General features: G+C 46.9%; 1 protein-coding gene across 4 annotated transcripts in view; it reads right to left on the bottom strand.

Moving 5' to 3' along the window:
* Positions 1–17,125, bottom strand: part of SGCD (sarcoglycan delta) — a 941,570-nt gene that overhangs the window by 124,475 nt on the left and 799,970 nt on the right. For all 4 annotated transcript variants that reach the window (XM_085617619.1, XM_085617616.1, XM_085617618.1 and 1 more), the window contains one exon: positions 6,422–6,494. In XM_085617619.1, the coding sequence (XP_085473745.1) occupies positions 6,422–6,494 (73 nt within the window). The remainder of the gene's footprint in view (positions 1–6,421; positions 6,495–17,125) is intronic.

Raw genomic sequence — 17,125 nt, forward strand, 5'->3', positions numbered from 1 at the left:
GGGAGAGCAAGGGTACACCTTCATCTAAGGGTATACCCCACTTAACACCCTGCTTACGCAGGTGAGCTGCCAGAGACTCCACCACCAGGGAGAAGAGCAGTCAGTAGAGCAGGCATCCCTGGTGATTGTCCCTGTCTATGAGGATGAGGTCAGAAATGAGGGAGCCCGTCTTCACCCAGGCCAACAGCAATGTATACAGTAACCAAAAGAGTCACAGGAACCTGTCTCTAAGACCAAAGATGGGCAACACTGCGAATAGAAAGGGCCACTATAAGGATTAGGAAGCCATCTCTAAGTGAAGGACCAGACAAACTGAATGGGGCCATACGAGAGGGGCTTACTCCGTAATACGGAAGAGTTGTCGCAAGTTGAGGGAGGTTGTGAGCGCCAGAACAAAACCATTTTGGGCTGGGTGCACCAGATGCAGAACCAACAGAGCCAGTCAATCTGCAAAATATTTAGCCAGGATCTTGTAGTCCATGTTCATTAATGCCAGTTGGTGGTGTGACCCCCAGGCATCCAAGTCTTTGCCTGCCTTAGGCAGGGAGATACAGAGCGCTTCATGGAGAGAGGCTGGGAGGCAGGAGGTCTCCAATGCCTCCACATGTAGTGTTTGTAAGTAAGGGGTCAATTGCAAGGCATAGGCCTTATAGAATTCCACTGGCAGGACATCAGGGCCAGGGGTCCTGCCGGTCGCCAATGCGCGTATCACTTCCTGTATCACAAATGGTGTGAAAGGGACATCCAATGCCACTCTTTGTTCGGGTGTGATGCGGGGCAGGGACACAGCAGTCAGGAACGAGGCAAGGTCATCTTGGGGAGGTGCGGCGGTCAGTTGATAGAGGGAGGTGTGGTGGTGCACAAGTTCCCCATGAATATCTTGTTGAAAATAGAGCATTCGGCCAAAGACAGAGTGCTGTCCCACTATAGGACCTCTGGGTTGATCTCAGTGGATCAGCCTTGCAAGGAGCGATTCAGTCCTGCCAAAAGCTGCATGGGTCTTGGCTGAGTGTGCAACATAATTGTGATATCTTAAATGCTCCAACAGAGCCGCATGCTCACGCTGTGTGTCCGCCAGTCTACAGCCGTCAGTTGGGTTTGTTACTGCCAAATTTTCTAGGCAGAGTAGCCTGCGCTCTAAACGTAGAATGTAAGTGTCCATCTGCAGGCGAGTGTTCCACTGGAACCCCATACAGTGCCCCCTCAGTGTCACTGTAAAGAGCTTCCACATGGTGGATCTTGCAGGAACTGATTTTGCATTTAGGACAAAGTAATCGTCAATGTTTGTGGCAATAGAGGATCGCAAGGGGGGAATCCTCCATTGACGCTGGCTGCAGTCTCCCCATAGGAGTAGGCAGGGTGCAAGAGTGTCACGCAATCTGCAGGTATTGGGGGTAGTGATCAGAGTGGTTACAACCTAGGTAACTAATATGTGTGACACAGGGGGCCAGGCTCAGTGTGCCAATCAGCGTATCAATCCGCACGTGTAGAGCGTGAGGCGCAGAGTAAAAGGAATATTACTCGTAGCCTTGTTGCGGCTGTGCCACAAGTCCACCAATCCCTAACTCTGTAACCAGTGTTTGAGTGCCTGGGCATTTGAGGAGACAGTCGTATGGGGCAATGGAGGGAATGAATGGTCCAGGGCGATATCTAGCACACTATTAAAGTCTCCACCTAATAGTCCCGGGACTTCACTCCAACGCCACAGAACTCCGAAGATCACATACAGAAATTGCACCTGGTTGGTGGTGGGGGAGTATATGCTTCCCAGCAAGATATATCGACCATCTAATCTGCCCTTCACAAGAACAAAGCTTCCCTCAGGGTCAGTGACCGCATCGCCCAGTTTAAACGACATCCCCGGGCTCACCCAGACCAAAGCCCCTGGGGAGTAGGAGGAGGAATTAGTAGCAAACATCTGACCAGGCTAGCAGCGCTGTAGCTTTGTCACTTCAGGGCATGTCAAATGGGATTTCTGCAACCGAGCAACATGGACTGGAGTGGCATTTAAGGTATGAGTAAATGGCATATCTATACACAGGGGTATGTATTCTGCAGACATTCCAAGTTAGCAGCTTAATGGATGAAATGTGTGTTGATGCATGTGAGGGAGGGACAGGCACGGGCTATGGGCATGAATGAATGGGTGAGTGGGAAGTGGTAATGACTCGCCAGAAGGAAAGGCTAGAAAAGGGGGGCCAGGCAGCATGTGTAAAACTGAAATAAGAAAGCGTAATAAGATAACAATAAAAGAACAATGAATACCAGATGTGCAGTGCACCAACTGAGCGCACGCCCAAACCAATCTGAAGTGAACATTTAGAAACAAATGAAAAACATTTTGAATTACTTTCTACATAAAGTAATGGGCTAATATTTGGCAGCTCAGCCGTGTCAATGTTTCATGTGGGGTAAAGAAGCGGGAGAAGAGTTAGCACAAGGCATAAAGAGAAGGAGCATAGCAATTCAGCTTGCCATATAGCTACACAGCACTCGAGGTTAAGGTGAGTCCAGTGTAACCATGCTTCATTCTGATAATGATGGGTGAACAATAGTTAAGGCAGAGGGAAGGTCAAATAGTGTCGTCGGCTGTCTGTGACTTCACCTCTGGGAGAAGAGGGGGTGGACATGGATTTCGCTCAAGAGGGCCAAGTGACAACAGAACTCTCATCACTGCAGGATTAGGGTAGACTATCTGTAGGGCTCGAATGTCTTGTTTCATCTGTGAGGGCAGCAGTCTGTTGCAAAGCTCTGTGTCATTCTGACATGATCTGTTCCAGATCAGGCATAGACTTGGAGGCTGAAGGCAGGCGCGGTCCAGAGCAACGACGGCGACCTACAGTGCGCACCCTATTCTCAGCAGCGCTGGATCTCGTCATGCGAGTGGCATGAGGGCCGTAGGTTTCCAGCCACTGCCAGACCCCATCAGGCGAGTCAAAAAAATGTGTGGTTCCGCTCACGACTACTGAGACGTGCCGGAAAGAGCAGGAAGTACTTTAGCTCTAGTTCGCGAAGATGTTGCTTCACCAACATTAAAGTGCCATGTTTCCTTTGGACTGCAATTGTGTAGTCGGGGAAGATCATTATTTGTCCACTGTCCACTTTTATCTCAGGAAGTTTTCTGGTCTTGCGCAGGATGGAGTATTAGTTCAGGAAATTTAGTAACTGGAATACTACTGGACAAGGATTGGTTCCAGGCGGGGGCTTTCTCACCGGGACTTGATGCGCCCATTCAACAGTGAAATATTGCGAGATGGTGTGGGGGCTAAGCAAAGCCCACAGACAACTCTCCAGGTATTTTATTACTTTTTTGCCCTCTGTCCCCTCAGGGAGACCCACAATTCGAACATTGTTTCTGCTCGATCTCCCCTCAGCATCTTCAGGCTTCAGCTCCAACACATCAATACTCTCCATCAGTGCCTGTATTGATGAATGTGTGCATTGCACTTGCAATTGTAAGTCAGTAATATCGTGTACCACACAAAGATCCTGACTATTGGCACATCCTACTTTATTGAGGATATATTTGTGATCACTTTGCCTTGAAGAATGGTGAACACCTCACCCGTACATATCATGAAATAGTTTGGTAGGCCAAGGCAAAGAGGAATAAAATCAAAATTATTCAGAAAATTCCATTTAGTGTAGTTCGGTAATCCATTTATTGGTTCCAAATCCCATATTCGTAAAGCAATTCTTAGACGTCAGAATCACTTATACTGGATCGAACCAGCCAACACGTGTTTTGCCTCCTTCTAGCGTGTAAGCCTTGGGCTTTTTCAAGGCTGATGTATCAATAGAAACATGGGTAGGACATAAATATACCTTAAACAGAAAAATTAAATTAGACCAAATCATTTTTATAGACCAATAAAGATAAAACAAGTGACCAGAGCAATCAAAATATATTCAATTCCATTTAGCAATCATGACATAGTAACCATTATTATAAATAAAGTGAAAATAGTAAATGAATAAGGGAAAGTACAAAATCGTATACAAATAAATATATGATAAAGATTATTATATAAGAAGAATAAAAGAAGTGTTTGACACCCATGACCACAAAGATGTACAACAGATTCCAATTTCCTCCAATCCAAAGTAATTACAATACAATTTTAGACATGGTAGGGTATAGAGTCATTTCATACAAGAACAATCCGAGTGTGAATATAATTTGTGCGTCCAGGAGGAAACATGGAGAAACAATAATATTTTGTTACCTGAATATAAATATAAAAATATATTCCACCAAGTTAATATAATAGTAAGCATATAATGGAAGAAGGGGGAGGCAGGACAGGGATCGGTGCCCCAGTGACACATATAAAAAGGCACCAGAAAGACGGTACCATGTAATATCGTGTTCCACTGTGTCAACCTTGTCCACAATTGACTTGGATCCAGGTACTCCTCTCCCGTGCGCCACCCAACTCCCACAGCGGGAGCGGCCACTCAATGATGCCTAAAAGAGCCGCGGTGTCAGCTGAGGCAGTGCATACAAGTTCAAGTGCTTGGTACAGAAGCCTGGGCCTGGACCAACCCCTGTGCCCCCATCTCCAGCAGCAGCTGCAGTGGCACCCTAGCATCCCATATGGAGCACTGGCAGTCCACTATACTCAAGCCCTCTGCCGAGACCACAGGGGGAACCAAATGTAAAACAGGGGTACCCCACTCCCGTCAAAGGGTGTAAATACGCAGGTCACTGCTCAGCACCTTCCTGAGCCACCAGGCCTAGGTCCGACATTACCCCTGAGCCCGCAGCAGCCGTAGTAGACAGGGAGGAGACAGTCCAAAGGTCACCACAGTAGGGGGGCAGTCCTGACCCAGCTCTGTCCACGCAATCACACCTGTAGGTGCAGTGGCAGGAGCCCCAGTAGCACAGGGGCTGCAGGTCAGTCTCTGTGGGCATGGGAATCCGGGAGGATGGCCACAATGAAAGGAGCCAGGGCCAGTGCTGGGGCCGAGGCACGATGTGAGATGTACACTCCACCCCTCACGGCTAAGCCCAGGTCCGATTGACCTCTGGGCACCTCACCACCACCACAGACAGCGGGGGGAAGGAGGTAGAAAAAGTGGAGGAGAAGGCAGCAGTACAGCGGTGGCCCTGTAGTCCCCTGTCCCGCTCTTCTCACAGGGATCACTTAGATGGTAGCCTTCTTCTCTTTATTCATCATGAACAAAGTTTACTTAATCTTCAGTAGTCTATGAGGACCAAAATGGGAGTGCCAGCCTAGACCTGATATGGCCCACAGGCCCTCGGCAGCAGCGGCAGTCAGGGGAGGCAAGTGCGGATTCACTTGTCAGCGTAGGCCTGGGCTCGATCTGGCCCCCATGCCTCTGCTCTAAGCAACTCTAGTGGGAGGCAGCAGGCAGAGGAGCTAGGGCAGTGGTGCAGCAGGAAAATATCCACCCCACCCTCGCCAGGGCCAAGCCTGGCCCAAACCAGCAACTAGACATCTCGTCTTCACCACAGTCGGCAGCGGGGGAGAGGAGGGATAGGGCATACGGGCGACCAGCATTCGAACAGTTTCCCCAAGTGACAACTCTCACCTCCGCACTCATCGTGACCCTCCTTTCAGCCTGTTAGGTGTGTGTCCACTTCAGGGCCCAAATCGCCAGCTCACTGCTCCCGTCCAGCTAGCCCCAGCACTTAGCTGCACATCCACCCCAGCGCCACCATGGACTTGTGGTCTGGGCAGTGGTGCGTGGCCAGGAGCATCTGTGAGAGTGTTGCAGCGGATCAGGAGTGTCCGACCACACAGAGCTCACTGGATCACCTCCATGCAAGTGGGCGTAGGCCACAGTAGATCTCGGCAGCAGCAAGGCAGTGCACAGGAGGTGAGCCGCGTGATGGCCAAATGTGGCTCCAGAGGATCTCACAGGGGATCATGCAAGGCAGGTCAGGGCACTGGTTGGATTGTGTAAGTTAGGATAATGGGGTAGATCCATGGAGCCTCCTAAAAACACGTCCACCATCTTGGCTCCGCTAGCCACGCCCCCTTGGTCATTTCTCTGCTATGGCAAATTTTTATGTCCTGAACTAGCTTGCGTACTTCGATCAGCTTTCACTCAAGACACCCATAGTGGTGAGTGTCAACATTTCTAGCTGCCATGTCTCATAGTCTATGCTTATGTCATAATTTTAAGTCTGCACTTTTCACTTTATTTACTTCTTGGATATTACACATGGTGTGAAGCTGAATGAGTCTCATGATGTGAAAAAGACAATGGACACTTGCTGTCTCCCTGTAATATTGCATATAGGTAGGAATTTGTTGGCCCCTTTACTCTGGATCCTGGGTGCAAGGATCAGCAGCACATTCTGGGGCACCCTTGCTCTTTAATAAACGTTTCTCACCGACCGCAATCTGGGCCCGTACCAGTAAACATGCATGCAAGGATGGAGGCAGATTACCGTAATTCCTTGAAGGGGTCTGCTCTGACATTTGGCGTTTCAATGGATTTCGGGAACACAGCGCCTTCTGCCCCTGAAAGACAAAAGACAAGGGGGGTAAGTGAGAGGCTAGAAGTGCAGTATGGGGTGGTGAGAGAGGGAGGGAGACCACATGATTTGTACTAGAGAAAGATGGGAAGGGGCCTTGGAGGGCGGCGTGAGAGGGCAGTGAGAGATGGAGAACCTGTGACCTACCGTGGAGAGAAGATGGGCTTTGGAGAGGCAGCTAGAGTGGGCAGTGGAACAGGGAGAACCACTGGCCTGCAGTGGAGAAAGGGAGATGGGTTGAGGGAGGCAGCTAGAAGGGGCAGTGAGAGAAGTCCCATACTTTACAGTGGAGCGAGGGAGATAGACTTTGGAGGGGCAGCAAGAAAGAAGGAGGTCCATGATTTGTCCTGGAGCAAGGGTGATGGGCTTTAGAGGGCGGCATGAGAGGGCAGTGAGAGAGGGAGGGAGAACCTGTGACCAGCAGTGGAGAGAGGGAGATGGGTGGAGGGGCAGCGAGAGAGGGAGGCTCCGTGATTTGTACTAGTGAGATGGGCGGGTGGGCGTTAGAGGGCACAGTGATGGAGGGAGGTGCCATGCTTTGTCGTGGAGTGGGAGAGATAGACTTTGAAGGGGCAGTGAGAGTGGAAGGTCCTGGGATCTGCAGTGGATGAGGGCGATGACTTCAGGCTGGGGCTCTAGAGTGTATAGTACAGTGAGATCCCGTGATCAGTTTGGGGACAGGGAGATGGCCTTTGGAGAGGCAGCTTACAATGTTGAAAGCTAAAGTGCAGGTGCCACAAAGGTCTCGCATTTGCGAGAATATGAGCTATTGGCATTGTAAATGGCAATGTCATTTATTTATGTGTTTACAAAACCTGCAAGTGGTGTTTATGTACTGCTTGCAGGTTTTGTAAACACATAATATAAAAGGCATTATCATTTACGATGCCAACAGCTCAAACTCTTGTTCAATGGTTCAAAGGGTGGACCCATGAGTCTTGTAAGTACAACATTAAGATTCTATACCAGTGCCAGAGGTATTCTGGGTGGTATTACTCTTTTTAAGCCTTCCATAAAAGCTTTAATCACAGGAACTTTGAACAAATATAAATGCTGTCTGTTTTGCAGATATACAGCCACTGCTGCAAGGTGCAATCGAATAGATGTGTAAGCTGGAGGATGGAATGAGGGTTCCCGCGCTGCGGGAGCCCGCCGGTGATTTTATGCACCTCTGGGAGCTGTGGGCTGTGACGGCGCCTCCTGGCGCAAGGGTACTTGGGGATTGGAGTCCCCGGTCACGGCGGCGATGCTGAAGGCTGGAATGAGGGTTTTTGCACTGTGGGAGCCCACGGTGATTTTATGCACCTCCGGGTGCTGTGGGCTGTGACGGCGCCTCCTGGCGCAAGGGCACTTGGGGCTGGAATGAGGGTTCCCATGCTGCGGGAGCCCGCCGTTGATTTTAGGGGCCTCCGGGCACTTGGGGATTGGAGTTGCCGGGCACGGCGACAATGCTGGAGGCTTCTTCACAGTTGGCGCCCGTGAAACCGTGGCAGCTCCTCCATTCTAGGACAGTCACTGTTCTGTAGGACACCTTGTAGGTGGGTCGGACCAGAGTCCTGTAACTGAGCAGGTTGGCACATGGGCCCGCCCAGCGGCAGCTATAGTATACTCTCTGGATCACTGTCTCAGAGCCATTATGCACCTGGCAACAAATGTCCTCGTCACTGTGTTCTGGCACTAGTTCCTTCATATTACATTAGAGCTGAGCAGGAACTGGATGTGTGAACAAAGGTTGTGATCGGCAGGAAATTAAGCAGATAAGACTAGTATGTCCTTCAGCGGTACCCCCTCCCCACCATTACACAAAGGAGACCTTATCAGACATCAGACGCCATAACAGCCCTTTCCCCATATTTTGGCACCCGCATGGCTCATTAATTACCCAGTGTTATTCTGTCATTACAGATGTGTAAGCTATTGCTGTAGGTGCAGAAGGTAACAAACAATGTTTTGAACAGAAGCATCCAGAGGATTAATGTTGTTGTTGTTATTACAATAAATAACAAATCATTTCCATTTTGCTGCATAACAAGCTCTAGTAGTGGGCTTTCTTGCTTCTTTCAGAGTAGTCATACAGTTTTGTGGCAAATTTAAGTATCCAAACTATGACTTCAGGTGCCAAATCGCTAAGTTGAGCTCCTTGGGACTTGGGTGTCTGATTTCTCCTCTGTTCTGAGTGAGAAGGCTGGAATTGAGGTGTTGCATTTGATGTGGAACTAATGAGAGTTCCAGAAGTGTGGTGTACCATAGTTGATGGGCTAATGTGGAACTACCAAAATCAGTGTGAGTGATGTTTGCCTGAGCTTTCGAAGGAGTGGGAGAGGCGGAAAAATGTAGGCAAATATCTTTGACCAATTGATCCATAGGGCATTGCCTTTGGAGTGAGGGTGTGGCAACCTGGAGGTGAAGTTTGGGCATTTTGTGTTGCCCACTGTGGCGAACAGGTCTATTTGTGGGAATCTCCATTTTTGAAAGTATGGGAGGAGAACTTAGGGATGAAGTTCCCACTTGTGTATTTGCTGTCTCTTCCTGCTGAAGAGATCGGCAATTTGATTATTGACTCCTGGGAGGTGTTCTGACCGAAGGAAAGTTTTGTGATGAATTGTCCAGCTCCAGATGACCTGAGAGAGGCGTGACAGCTGGAGAGAGTGTGTTCCCCTTGTTTTTAAATATAGTACATCGCTTTTATGTTGTCTGCGCGGACAAAGGACAACTTTGCCCTTGAGATGAGACTGAAAAGTTTTGAGTGCTAGAACTACTGCTAGAAGCTCTAGATAGTTGATGTGGAGACATGTGTACTTGTTGTCCCAGAGAACCTGAATTGTGTAATTGTGGAGATGGGCACCCCAACCTGTGAGAGATGTATCTGCTGTTAGCATGATCTGTGGAACAGGGTCGATGAAAGGCCACCCTTTTGATATGTTTTGTGGGTTCCACCACTGCATAGAGTGATGGGTGCCGCTGTCTACCAACACTAGATCTGTTAATTGACCCTGTGACTGATTCCACTGACTTGCTAAGCATTCTTGTAGAGGACGCATGTGTAGTCTTGTATGAGGCACTATTGTAATGCATGAGGCCATCATTCCTAGCAGTTGCATAAAGGTTTTGGCTGACAAGGTTTGATTAGCTTGAAACTGTAGTGACAGTGTTTGAATAATGCAAATTCTGGCTGTACTAGGAGAGGCTAGAGTGGTGTGAGTGTTGAGAGTCACTCCCAGATAAGATTGTATTAGTAAAGGCTGTAGATGAGACTTTTGCCTGTTGACAGTGAAGAACAATTGGTGCAGTAGGTTTAACGTGGTCTGAGTGTGTTTTTAACAATGTTGGTGTGTGTTGGCTTTGATGAGTCAGTCGTCTAAGTATGAGAAGTCATGAATTTGTTGTCTTCTGATATGAGCTGCCACTACTGCTAGACATTTGGTAAACACTCTGAGAGCAGTAGTTAGTCCAAAAGTGAGTACTTTGGACTGATAGTGTTTGCCTGCTTTTGGAAATCTGAGATATTTCCGATGAGCTGGATGGATTGGAATGTGGAAGTATGCGTTTTTTAAGTCTGGTGTGGACATAAAATCTTCTTGCTGTAGAAGTGGAAGCACCTGTTGAAGCTTTACCATATGGAAATGTTCTGACAGTATACACTCAGTGGTTTAACTGTCAGAGATCCAAAATTTGTCCTTGGAACTAGAGGGTTTCGGCTCCAAACTTGATTTCGGCTGACTCAATCCCAAGGCGGAAGGCTTGACGATTTGTTTTGGTGCCAAGCTCAAAGGCGGGCAGTCAGAAATACTGTCTCGGTGCCGACCTTAGCCAGAAGGCAGAGGTGGTGCTGTAGCCTTATGTTTTTGTCAAAAGGATTTAGGGGGCAAGGGGTCTTCGGTACTCACTGCACCCTGTCTCGGAGGCACGTCTTTGGACTCCAAAATGATCTCAAGTTCAGAATCCGGCTCCGCGACTGAGAAGGCCTCTTCTTCCTCTGCTGCCAACGCCTCAACCTCTTCATGCTCTGATTCTTCACAGATGTCCAGAGTGTGTTGAATGCTTTGACATTGCATTTCTCGTCATCAAGCCCGACAATAACGTAGAGGTTTCTTCAACATAACGACTTAGCGGCATCGCAGTCTTCCTCCTTGTGCTCCGGTGAGAGACACAAGTTACAAACTTGATGTAGATCGGTGCAAGCGTACTTGGAGGAGTACCAAGGACAGAATTGGAATGGAGTTCGTTCCATGGGCGGAAGGGTGGAACGACGCAGCTAGGCCTGAAGGCCGCCCACGATGTTTCTGAACTAATATAGAGTGTTTCTCAATTGTTTTGATAGTCAGAGAACAGGGTAACGCATACAAGATCAATACAGTCAAGGGTAGAGAGAATTTCGCACCAAGGGGAACCCAAAGAATGGTTTCAAACCGGAGCGCAGCAATAAACTCCCGAATCCGATGGCGAAAAGAAACAATCTAACAATGGAGTCGATGCCCATGCGCATTATCACCGAAAGGAGGAGTCACCTTACCTCGTGACTGGAAAGAATTCTTTGAAGAAAAACAACTTGCAACTGTCTGGACCCAACAATAGATGGCAGGAGTATGCAAATCATATGTATCTATAGCAAACATGCCTCGAACATAGTATTTCAAACTTTATTTTCTGGTGGTTGGAATGATTCAGAATTCAGAGATGTTTTACAGTATTATGTTACTGGTGCTCACTAGTAGCATACAAAATAAGTACATTCACATTGTGATAGTAGGTTCGAAGATAGAATCAGTCAATGAATACAGTGAAAGGAGGTGAAACTACTACTCGCCAGCAGCAGTAGTAGTAGTGGTGGTGGTGGTGGGTGGAGTGTGACTGGGAGATATCAGAATTTAGACTTAGCCTGATCTGGGATAGGGACATAGAAAAGTAGAGGGTCGGAACAGTGCCAGAAATCAGGCTGGGCCTGCCCTGGGTCAGAAGCACAGAGAGTCAAGGAGAGGAGGAAGTGTGAAGTGGAGAGTCCAGGATTCAGGAATGGAGAGGCAAAGACAGGGTGCCATGTGCTGAGGGGCTCAGAGGATCCAGGATGTGCCTCTACAGAGAGAGAGGAAGACTCGTAACAGGGATACTCCAGGTTTCACATGAAGCAGATCGTACACACATGCATAGATAGGCACATGGCGATATTAGCATGATTGAGAGATTCTAGGAATAAGACTGGAGAGAGGCTAATAGAAGGTCAGGGAGATGGGCTTTGGAGAGACAGATAGAGAGAGAGAGGTCCCACGATTTTTACTGGAGAGTAGGAGATGGGCTTAGGGAGGCAGCCAGTGGAAGAGTTTGACTAGCAGATGCCAGATTTCAGACGATGCCTGCTTTCGTCACCGATACGCATCCAACAGTATTTACAGACTAGTGCAACATTAATAAAATAGCAGATACGGTCTATGCATTGTGGGGGTATGGATTATTATATAGGGCTATCTTTGCAGTCATATGAAAACAACCAGGTCTAGAGGAATTGCTAAAATATTTGCAGAGAGTCATAAAGTCAATGGAGGAAAATAATGCATTTTTGAACGCCAGATGTGTCTTATACACTGATCTCTCAGAAATTCCAATCTGCCTCATAAGGTTTGACTATTTCTGTGGGTGAATAGTAAAATTTCTTGAAAATGCACCAAACCAATGGTCTGGTATTCAAGAGTGATTATGGGGCAACTGAAACCTGTAGGTAGTTTAAAAAAAAAAAATTCCCCTGGTTTTCAGTTCTCGTCTGGGGGTTCTGGATTAACCCCTTCCCCGCTCATGACGGAACCGTTCCGTCATGAGCCACGGTTGCCGTGTGCTCATGACGGAACGGTTCCGTCATGCCACGACCGTTGGCGGCCGCTCCGCCCACGTGGCGCTGTTTCCCCGCCTGTGCGGGGGGACAACGCAACTGGGCGGAGTCATGACGGAACCGTTCCGTCATGAGCACAGCTCAACCGTGGCTCATGACGGAGCGGCTCCGTCATGAGCACAGCGCCACCGCGCTGCCCCCCCCGCACCCCCCAGCGCCGTGGCGGAATTCCCGCCGCGGCGAAGGGATTTAAAGTAAATAGGCACATGTCTTAAAACTGACCAGCGGCAGTCAACATTTATGGTGCCCCTGGGGACTATGATTTTGCAGTCAGAGTGACGTTGATCGAGCCACCTTCAATGGCAACAGTCTTGTAGTAGTAGGGAATTCCCTGTGTCCCAGGGATCATGGAATCGACGGCTGTTATGGTTATGGTTACTAGGAACACTTCAAAAAGTATTAATCTGAGAAAAAAAGGCTTGACATTAAAATATATTTGACTGCTGTGTCCCTACGGTGCTCTGCCATCTTCTGACTAATGTGAGTGGTTCCAAGGGCAAGGGGCTTGAGCAACTCGGCCAATGAATATTAGGATCTGATCTACAATTGACTACCAGTTACTGGAGCAAGGCACCAAGCTTGCTGGAGATCAAATGGCATTCTAAGTGTATCCAGAAATTGTTGTATTACATTGGGGCGGGGCACCGGACCCAGCTCATTGCTAATGCTGCGGGTGTGCTTTGTGGTACAGGTGGGGCTCAGAGAGAAGTCTCACATTGGTACAGTGGAGTAGACTTGCCGGGCAGTCACTACAGGCTGCTTGGCTCCCCTTCACTTACACTTAGGTATTCGTCAGTGGCTCCCTGATCTGCTGGTCCCAGTTGTCCACCGCAACGTCACTAATTGAACTGGCACAAATCAGGAAGTCACCCAAAATAAAGTTGGTGAGGTCACTCCCTGAAGAGAAAAGGAAGAGCCATTTGAGAGTGTCTAAGCCAGATAGAGTTTAGAACTTTCCCAGAAACATGTTAGCGTTGGCACATGGGTAGGGGCTAAATCGGTAGTTATTAGAGGAAAACAAATATGGGAACCTTCAGGGAGATATTAAAACAAAACATTGTAGGGTGGGAAAATGGCAACAGACGAGCCTCTTTAAAGGGTATAATTAGGGGCTGTTTGTTGAGAGCTTATCTGTCTCGCAGGGGTCTCTTGCTACTAATTGTTGCATGTGCTTATTTATTTTTGCAGTTTTGTAAAGCACAAACTAGGTTCGAAAAAATCCAGAAATTTTGATCTCAATAATATTAAGTATTGTCAATTCGAATACATTTTTTAGGCTACTACATTATTTGGACACAGCAAGCAAAATGAGCATAAATATGGAAGTCATTGCATTAGATGGGGATGGAGGGGGCATGGAGGTGGCGAGAAACGCATTGTTACTTGGAGTTAACATTGCTAAAAAAATTAAATATTCGTTGTGTTGAATTTAAAGCCAGATCTGAATATTAAATAAGTGTTACATTTCTGAATTTGGGGAGAGAAAATCTTTGCAATACAAACACATTTGTTGCCAGAATTGCTCTGTGTTCGAAAAAACATACACTTCAAAGTTCCCAGACATTTTTCTATTGAAATCGATGTTATTTAAAGATTTTATGTGAAAAGGGAAGAGACCTATATTCTCATTACAAAAACTGTGAATGCAGAAATTGAAGGGAGATTTTGACTTTCTTGATTAAAAGGTAATGTCTGTGCCCAGGATATAAGGATTCGAATATTCCGGCAAGAATTGGACGGGTAAGCCCATGCAAGGGTAAGTGTTTTTCGCAACTGCCAGGAAGCCTATAGGAGGTCCTGAACTTTCTGGGTCACAACCCTGCTTCTCAGAGCAGGGATGGCAGCCGTGGTTTTGGGTGGTATGAGGAGTCAACCCTTAGCCCCAGCAGAACCTGACAGACACTGGTGTATCGGAATACGTTTCCTACTAGGACGACTCCTGTGCCAGGGATGGCAGTGGAAGTTGAGTGCAAAGGGTCGGTACTGGTTTTCCATTACTTACAGCTAGACATAGCCTCACTCTGTCACAGGTAGCCATGTCTCTGATCCCGGAGTCAAAAGAAAGATGGGTGAAGATTGAATTTGTAGAGGGTGTCCCCACCCACAATTACACCCTTCCACCAATCTAAGGCTGTCAGAGGCCTAGGGATAAAATCCTACAAAGCCTGGACTTATAGTAGGAAAAAGAGGGGTTTGTGCGGGGCCAATACACTACATCCCTTATTTAAAAAGCCTTCTCCAGGCAGTTGTATAAAGGCATTCAGTGGGGCAGGACAGATGCAAAAGTCTGAGCTGTGGGAGGAGAGAAGTGTATGGGTGACTGCATGAAAGGGTCTGAAGATGTTAGTAGGGCAGCACAGAGAGCAATCCTCATATGTCTCTTCACTGGTCCCTCTCGAGCGACTCCACAAGGAACGTGGAAGCCAAATCCCGGTTGGTATCCATCCTAGAAGTAAGGTGAAATGACTGAAACAAATTGACAGTATGTTATACTGGCCTTTACGCTAATGGAATAGTGTCTGGAACAGTGTCCCTACCTTCCACCCATATATGAAAAAGAATAAAGAAGGGCGTTTGTCTGCCTCATCCTCATGCTGATATGCTTGTATCTCCAAGCCACAGCGCTGCCATCAGATATTATTGGAGGAGTCAGTTTGTGGTGCATGCGGCGGCCCTTCATCGCAAGACCAATGAGGAATTGCCAAATGTGCAGAGCTGGAGTCAGTTTTAAAGACTAACCATCAAAGTAGGATGGCGTATTCGGATCAAAAGACCTCCAACAAGGAGCTCCCAGGCCTGTCAGGCAATGCAGCGCAGCACAGACGAGGAGCCCCCAGGCCGGTCAGGCAATGCAGCGCAGCACAGACGAGGAGCTCCCAGGTTTGAAGGGGCATTAAGATCTGACCTTCTGGTCTCCCTGCCACATAATTGGCCAGCCTTGTGGCTTCACCACCTGGCGATCCCTTTTCTTACGAGGAACTACTCCTACTTTGATGAGTAGTCAGTTTACTTCTGGGAGGAGCATAGGCATAGGACCTCTTTACATTTTGATCTCTTCTTCCCCCATTTGATATAATAGTCAGTTTTAAAGAAACACAAAGTGTGCACATGACACGAAAGGCAAATTGAGTGCTGTTGTCCGACAGCTGACATTTAGTACATGAATTGTTTCAGAAGAGGTGTAGAGAAAAGCATGTTGCTATCGATACCAGTGACAAAGTATGCATTTGGAGCACCAAGTATGTTATCCTTCCAACTAATAAGGCAAGATAGAGAGCGTGAATGGAGAGAGGAATTAAAGTTAATAAATTCCTAAGATGCTCCAGAACATAACAAAAGGTTATCTCAGTCAATATGACATGCTCTGTCATGGTTGAGTTGTGAAGAGAAACTTAGTTGAGAGTTCAGATGAGTAAATAATTATGTTTAATCAGTTGAATGATGATAATGAAGACATTACTCAAATGAGCATTTTGTGGCTCTTTCAATTCGAGTATAGGCGAATTCCAATCCCTGGAAATCAGCAAGAACAGCTAAAGTTGAAGACTGGCATCTGAAATGCACAATATAGCTACCATGGAAAGAGTCACCACCAGAATGAGAGACAGAAGAAATCTTTAGTAATACACGGTGGAAGCTTTATTTAGCATTATGCTGAGACCTACTTTTACTAGTAGTTCAAGTGGGCTGTTTTAACTTTAATCTTCTGAAAATAGCTTAAAGGGAAAATGTTGAAAAGTAATTCATTTTAACTTGTAGTTTCCATTTCTTATATAGTTTTATTGTAATGTGGAGTCATTTAAAGTTGCAAACAATAGAATATGGCTAAATGCTAATATGCCTAAATCTGTCTCCATAAGGTTGGGCAGCTGATATTTATCATACAAAATGAAATTGGACATATAAAATAATGTTAACTAAATAGAAGTAGCCAGCAGTATTCCTCCGAATAAAGATGTAAGCCTGCCTGGGACAAAATTGTGTAAATTAAGTTTCAAAAGAAGTTATGAGCTCCTTTTAACTTTAATTTTAAAGAAGTAAGTGAAACTACTGTGCTAATTGGAAGAAAAATATATTAGAAAATATTCATCTTTGCATTGCTCCCAGTGATTTAATGATTTTGTCAAAGTCAGAGGCTCATAGAAAGATAAGTGAGGTGATCATGAATGGATCATTGTTTAATTATCTGCACAACCCAGTTGCTCCATCCAACTATCATGGAGGGAGGGAGGGAGAGAGAGGGAGGGAGAGAGAGGGAGAGGGGGAGGGGGAGGGGAAGGGGTAAGGAGAGGGGGAGGGAGAGAGAGAGTGTGTGTGTGTGTTTGTGTGTGTGTGTGCGTGTCTGAGTCTGTGCCTCTATGTCTTTATTTGTGTGTGTAGTTAATACACTTCCCCTCTAACATTTATTACCACTTTATATCGCTTGAAATAACCTTGTTTTTGCACAGAGGACACCGGCACAATAGCTCTTCCAGATACAATCCAGCTGTGTTGAGGTTTATTATTTCAAAGCACAGGCAGGAGTGGTTTAATATAAAAACTATGATTATTACCCCGCAGCCCACAAACTGGGACTTGCCGAACTATATTTGTACTTTTTGTAAACACTTGTTATTTTCCTCAGCATCCTTTTTCTCTTGAACGATAGATATAAAGGAGAAACCAACAATGGGCTAAAAAATAAAGATTTTACAGTCAATGTTCGTGCACAAAGGGTCCAAAAAATGCAAACGGGT

The sequence above is a fragment of the Triturus cristatus genome, chromosome 7, assembly GCF_964204655.1.
Source record: "Triturus cristatus chromosome 7, aTriCri1.1, whole genome shotgun sequence".
Taxonomy (NCBI): Eukaryota; Metazoa; Chordata; class Amphibia; order Caudata; family Salamandridae; genus Triturus; species Triturus cristatus.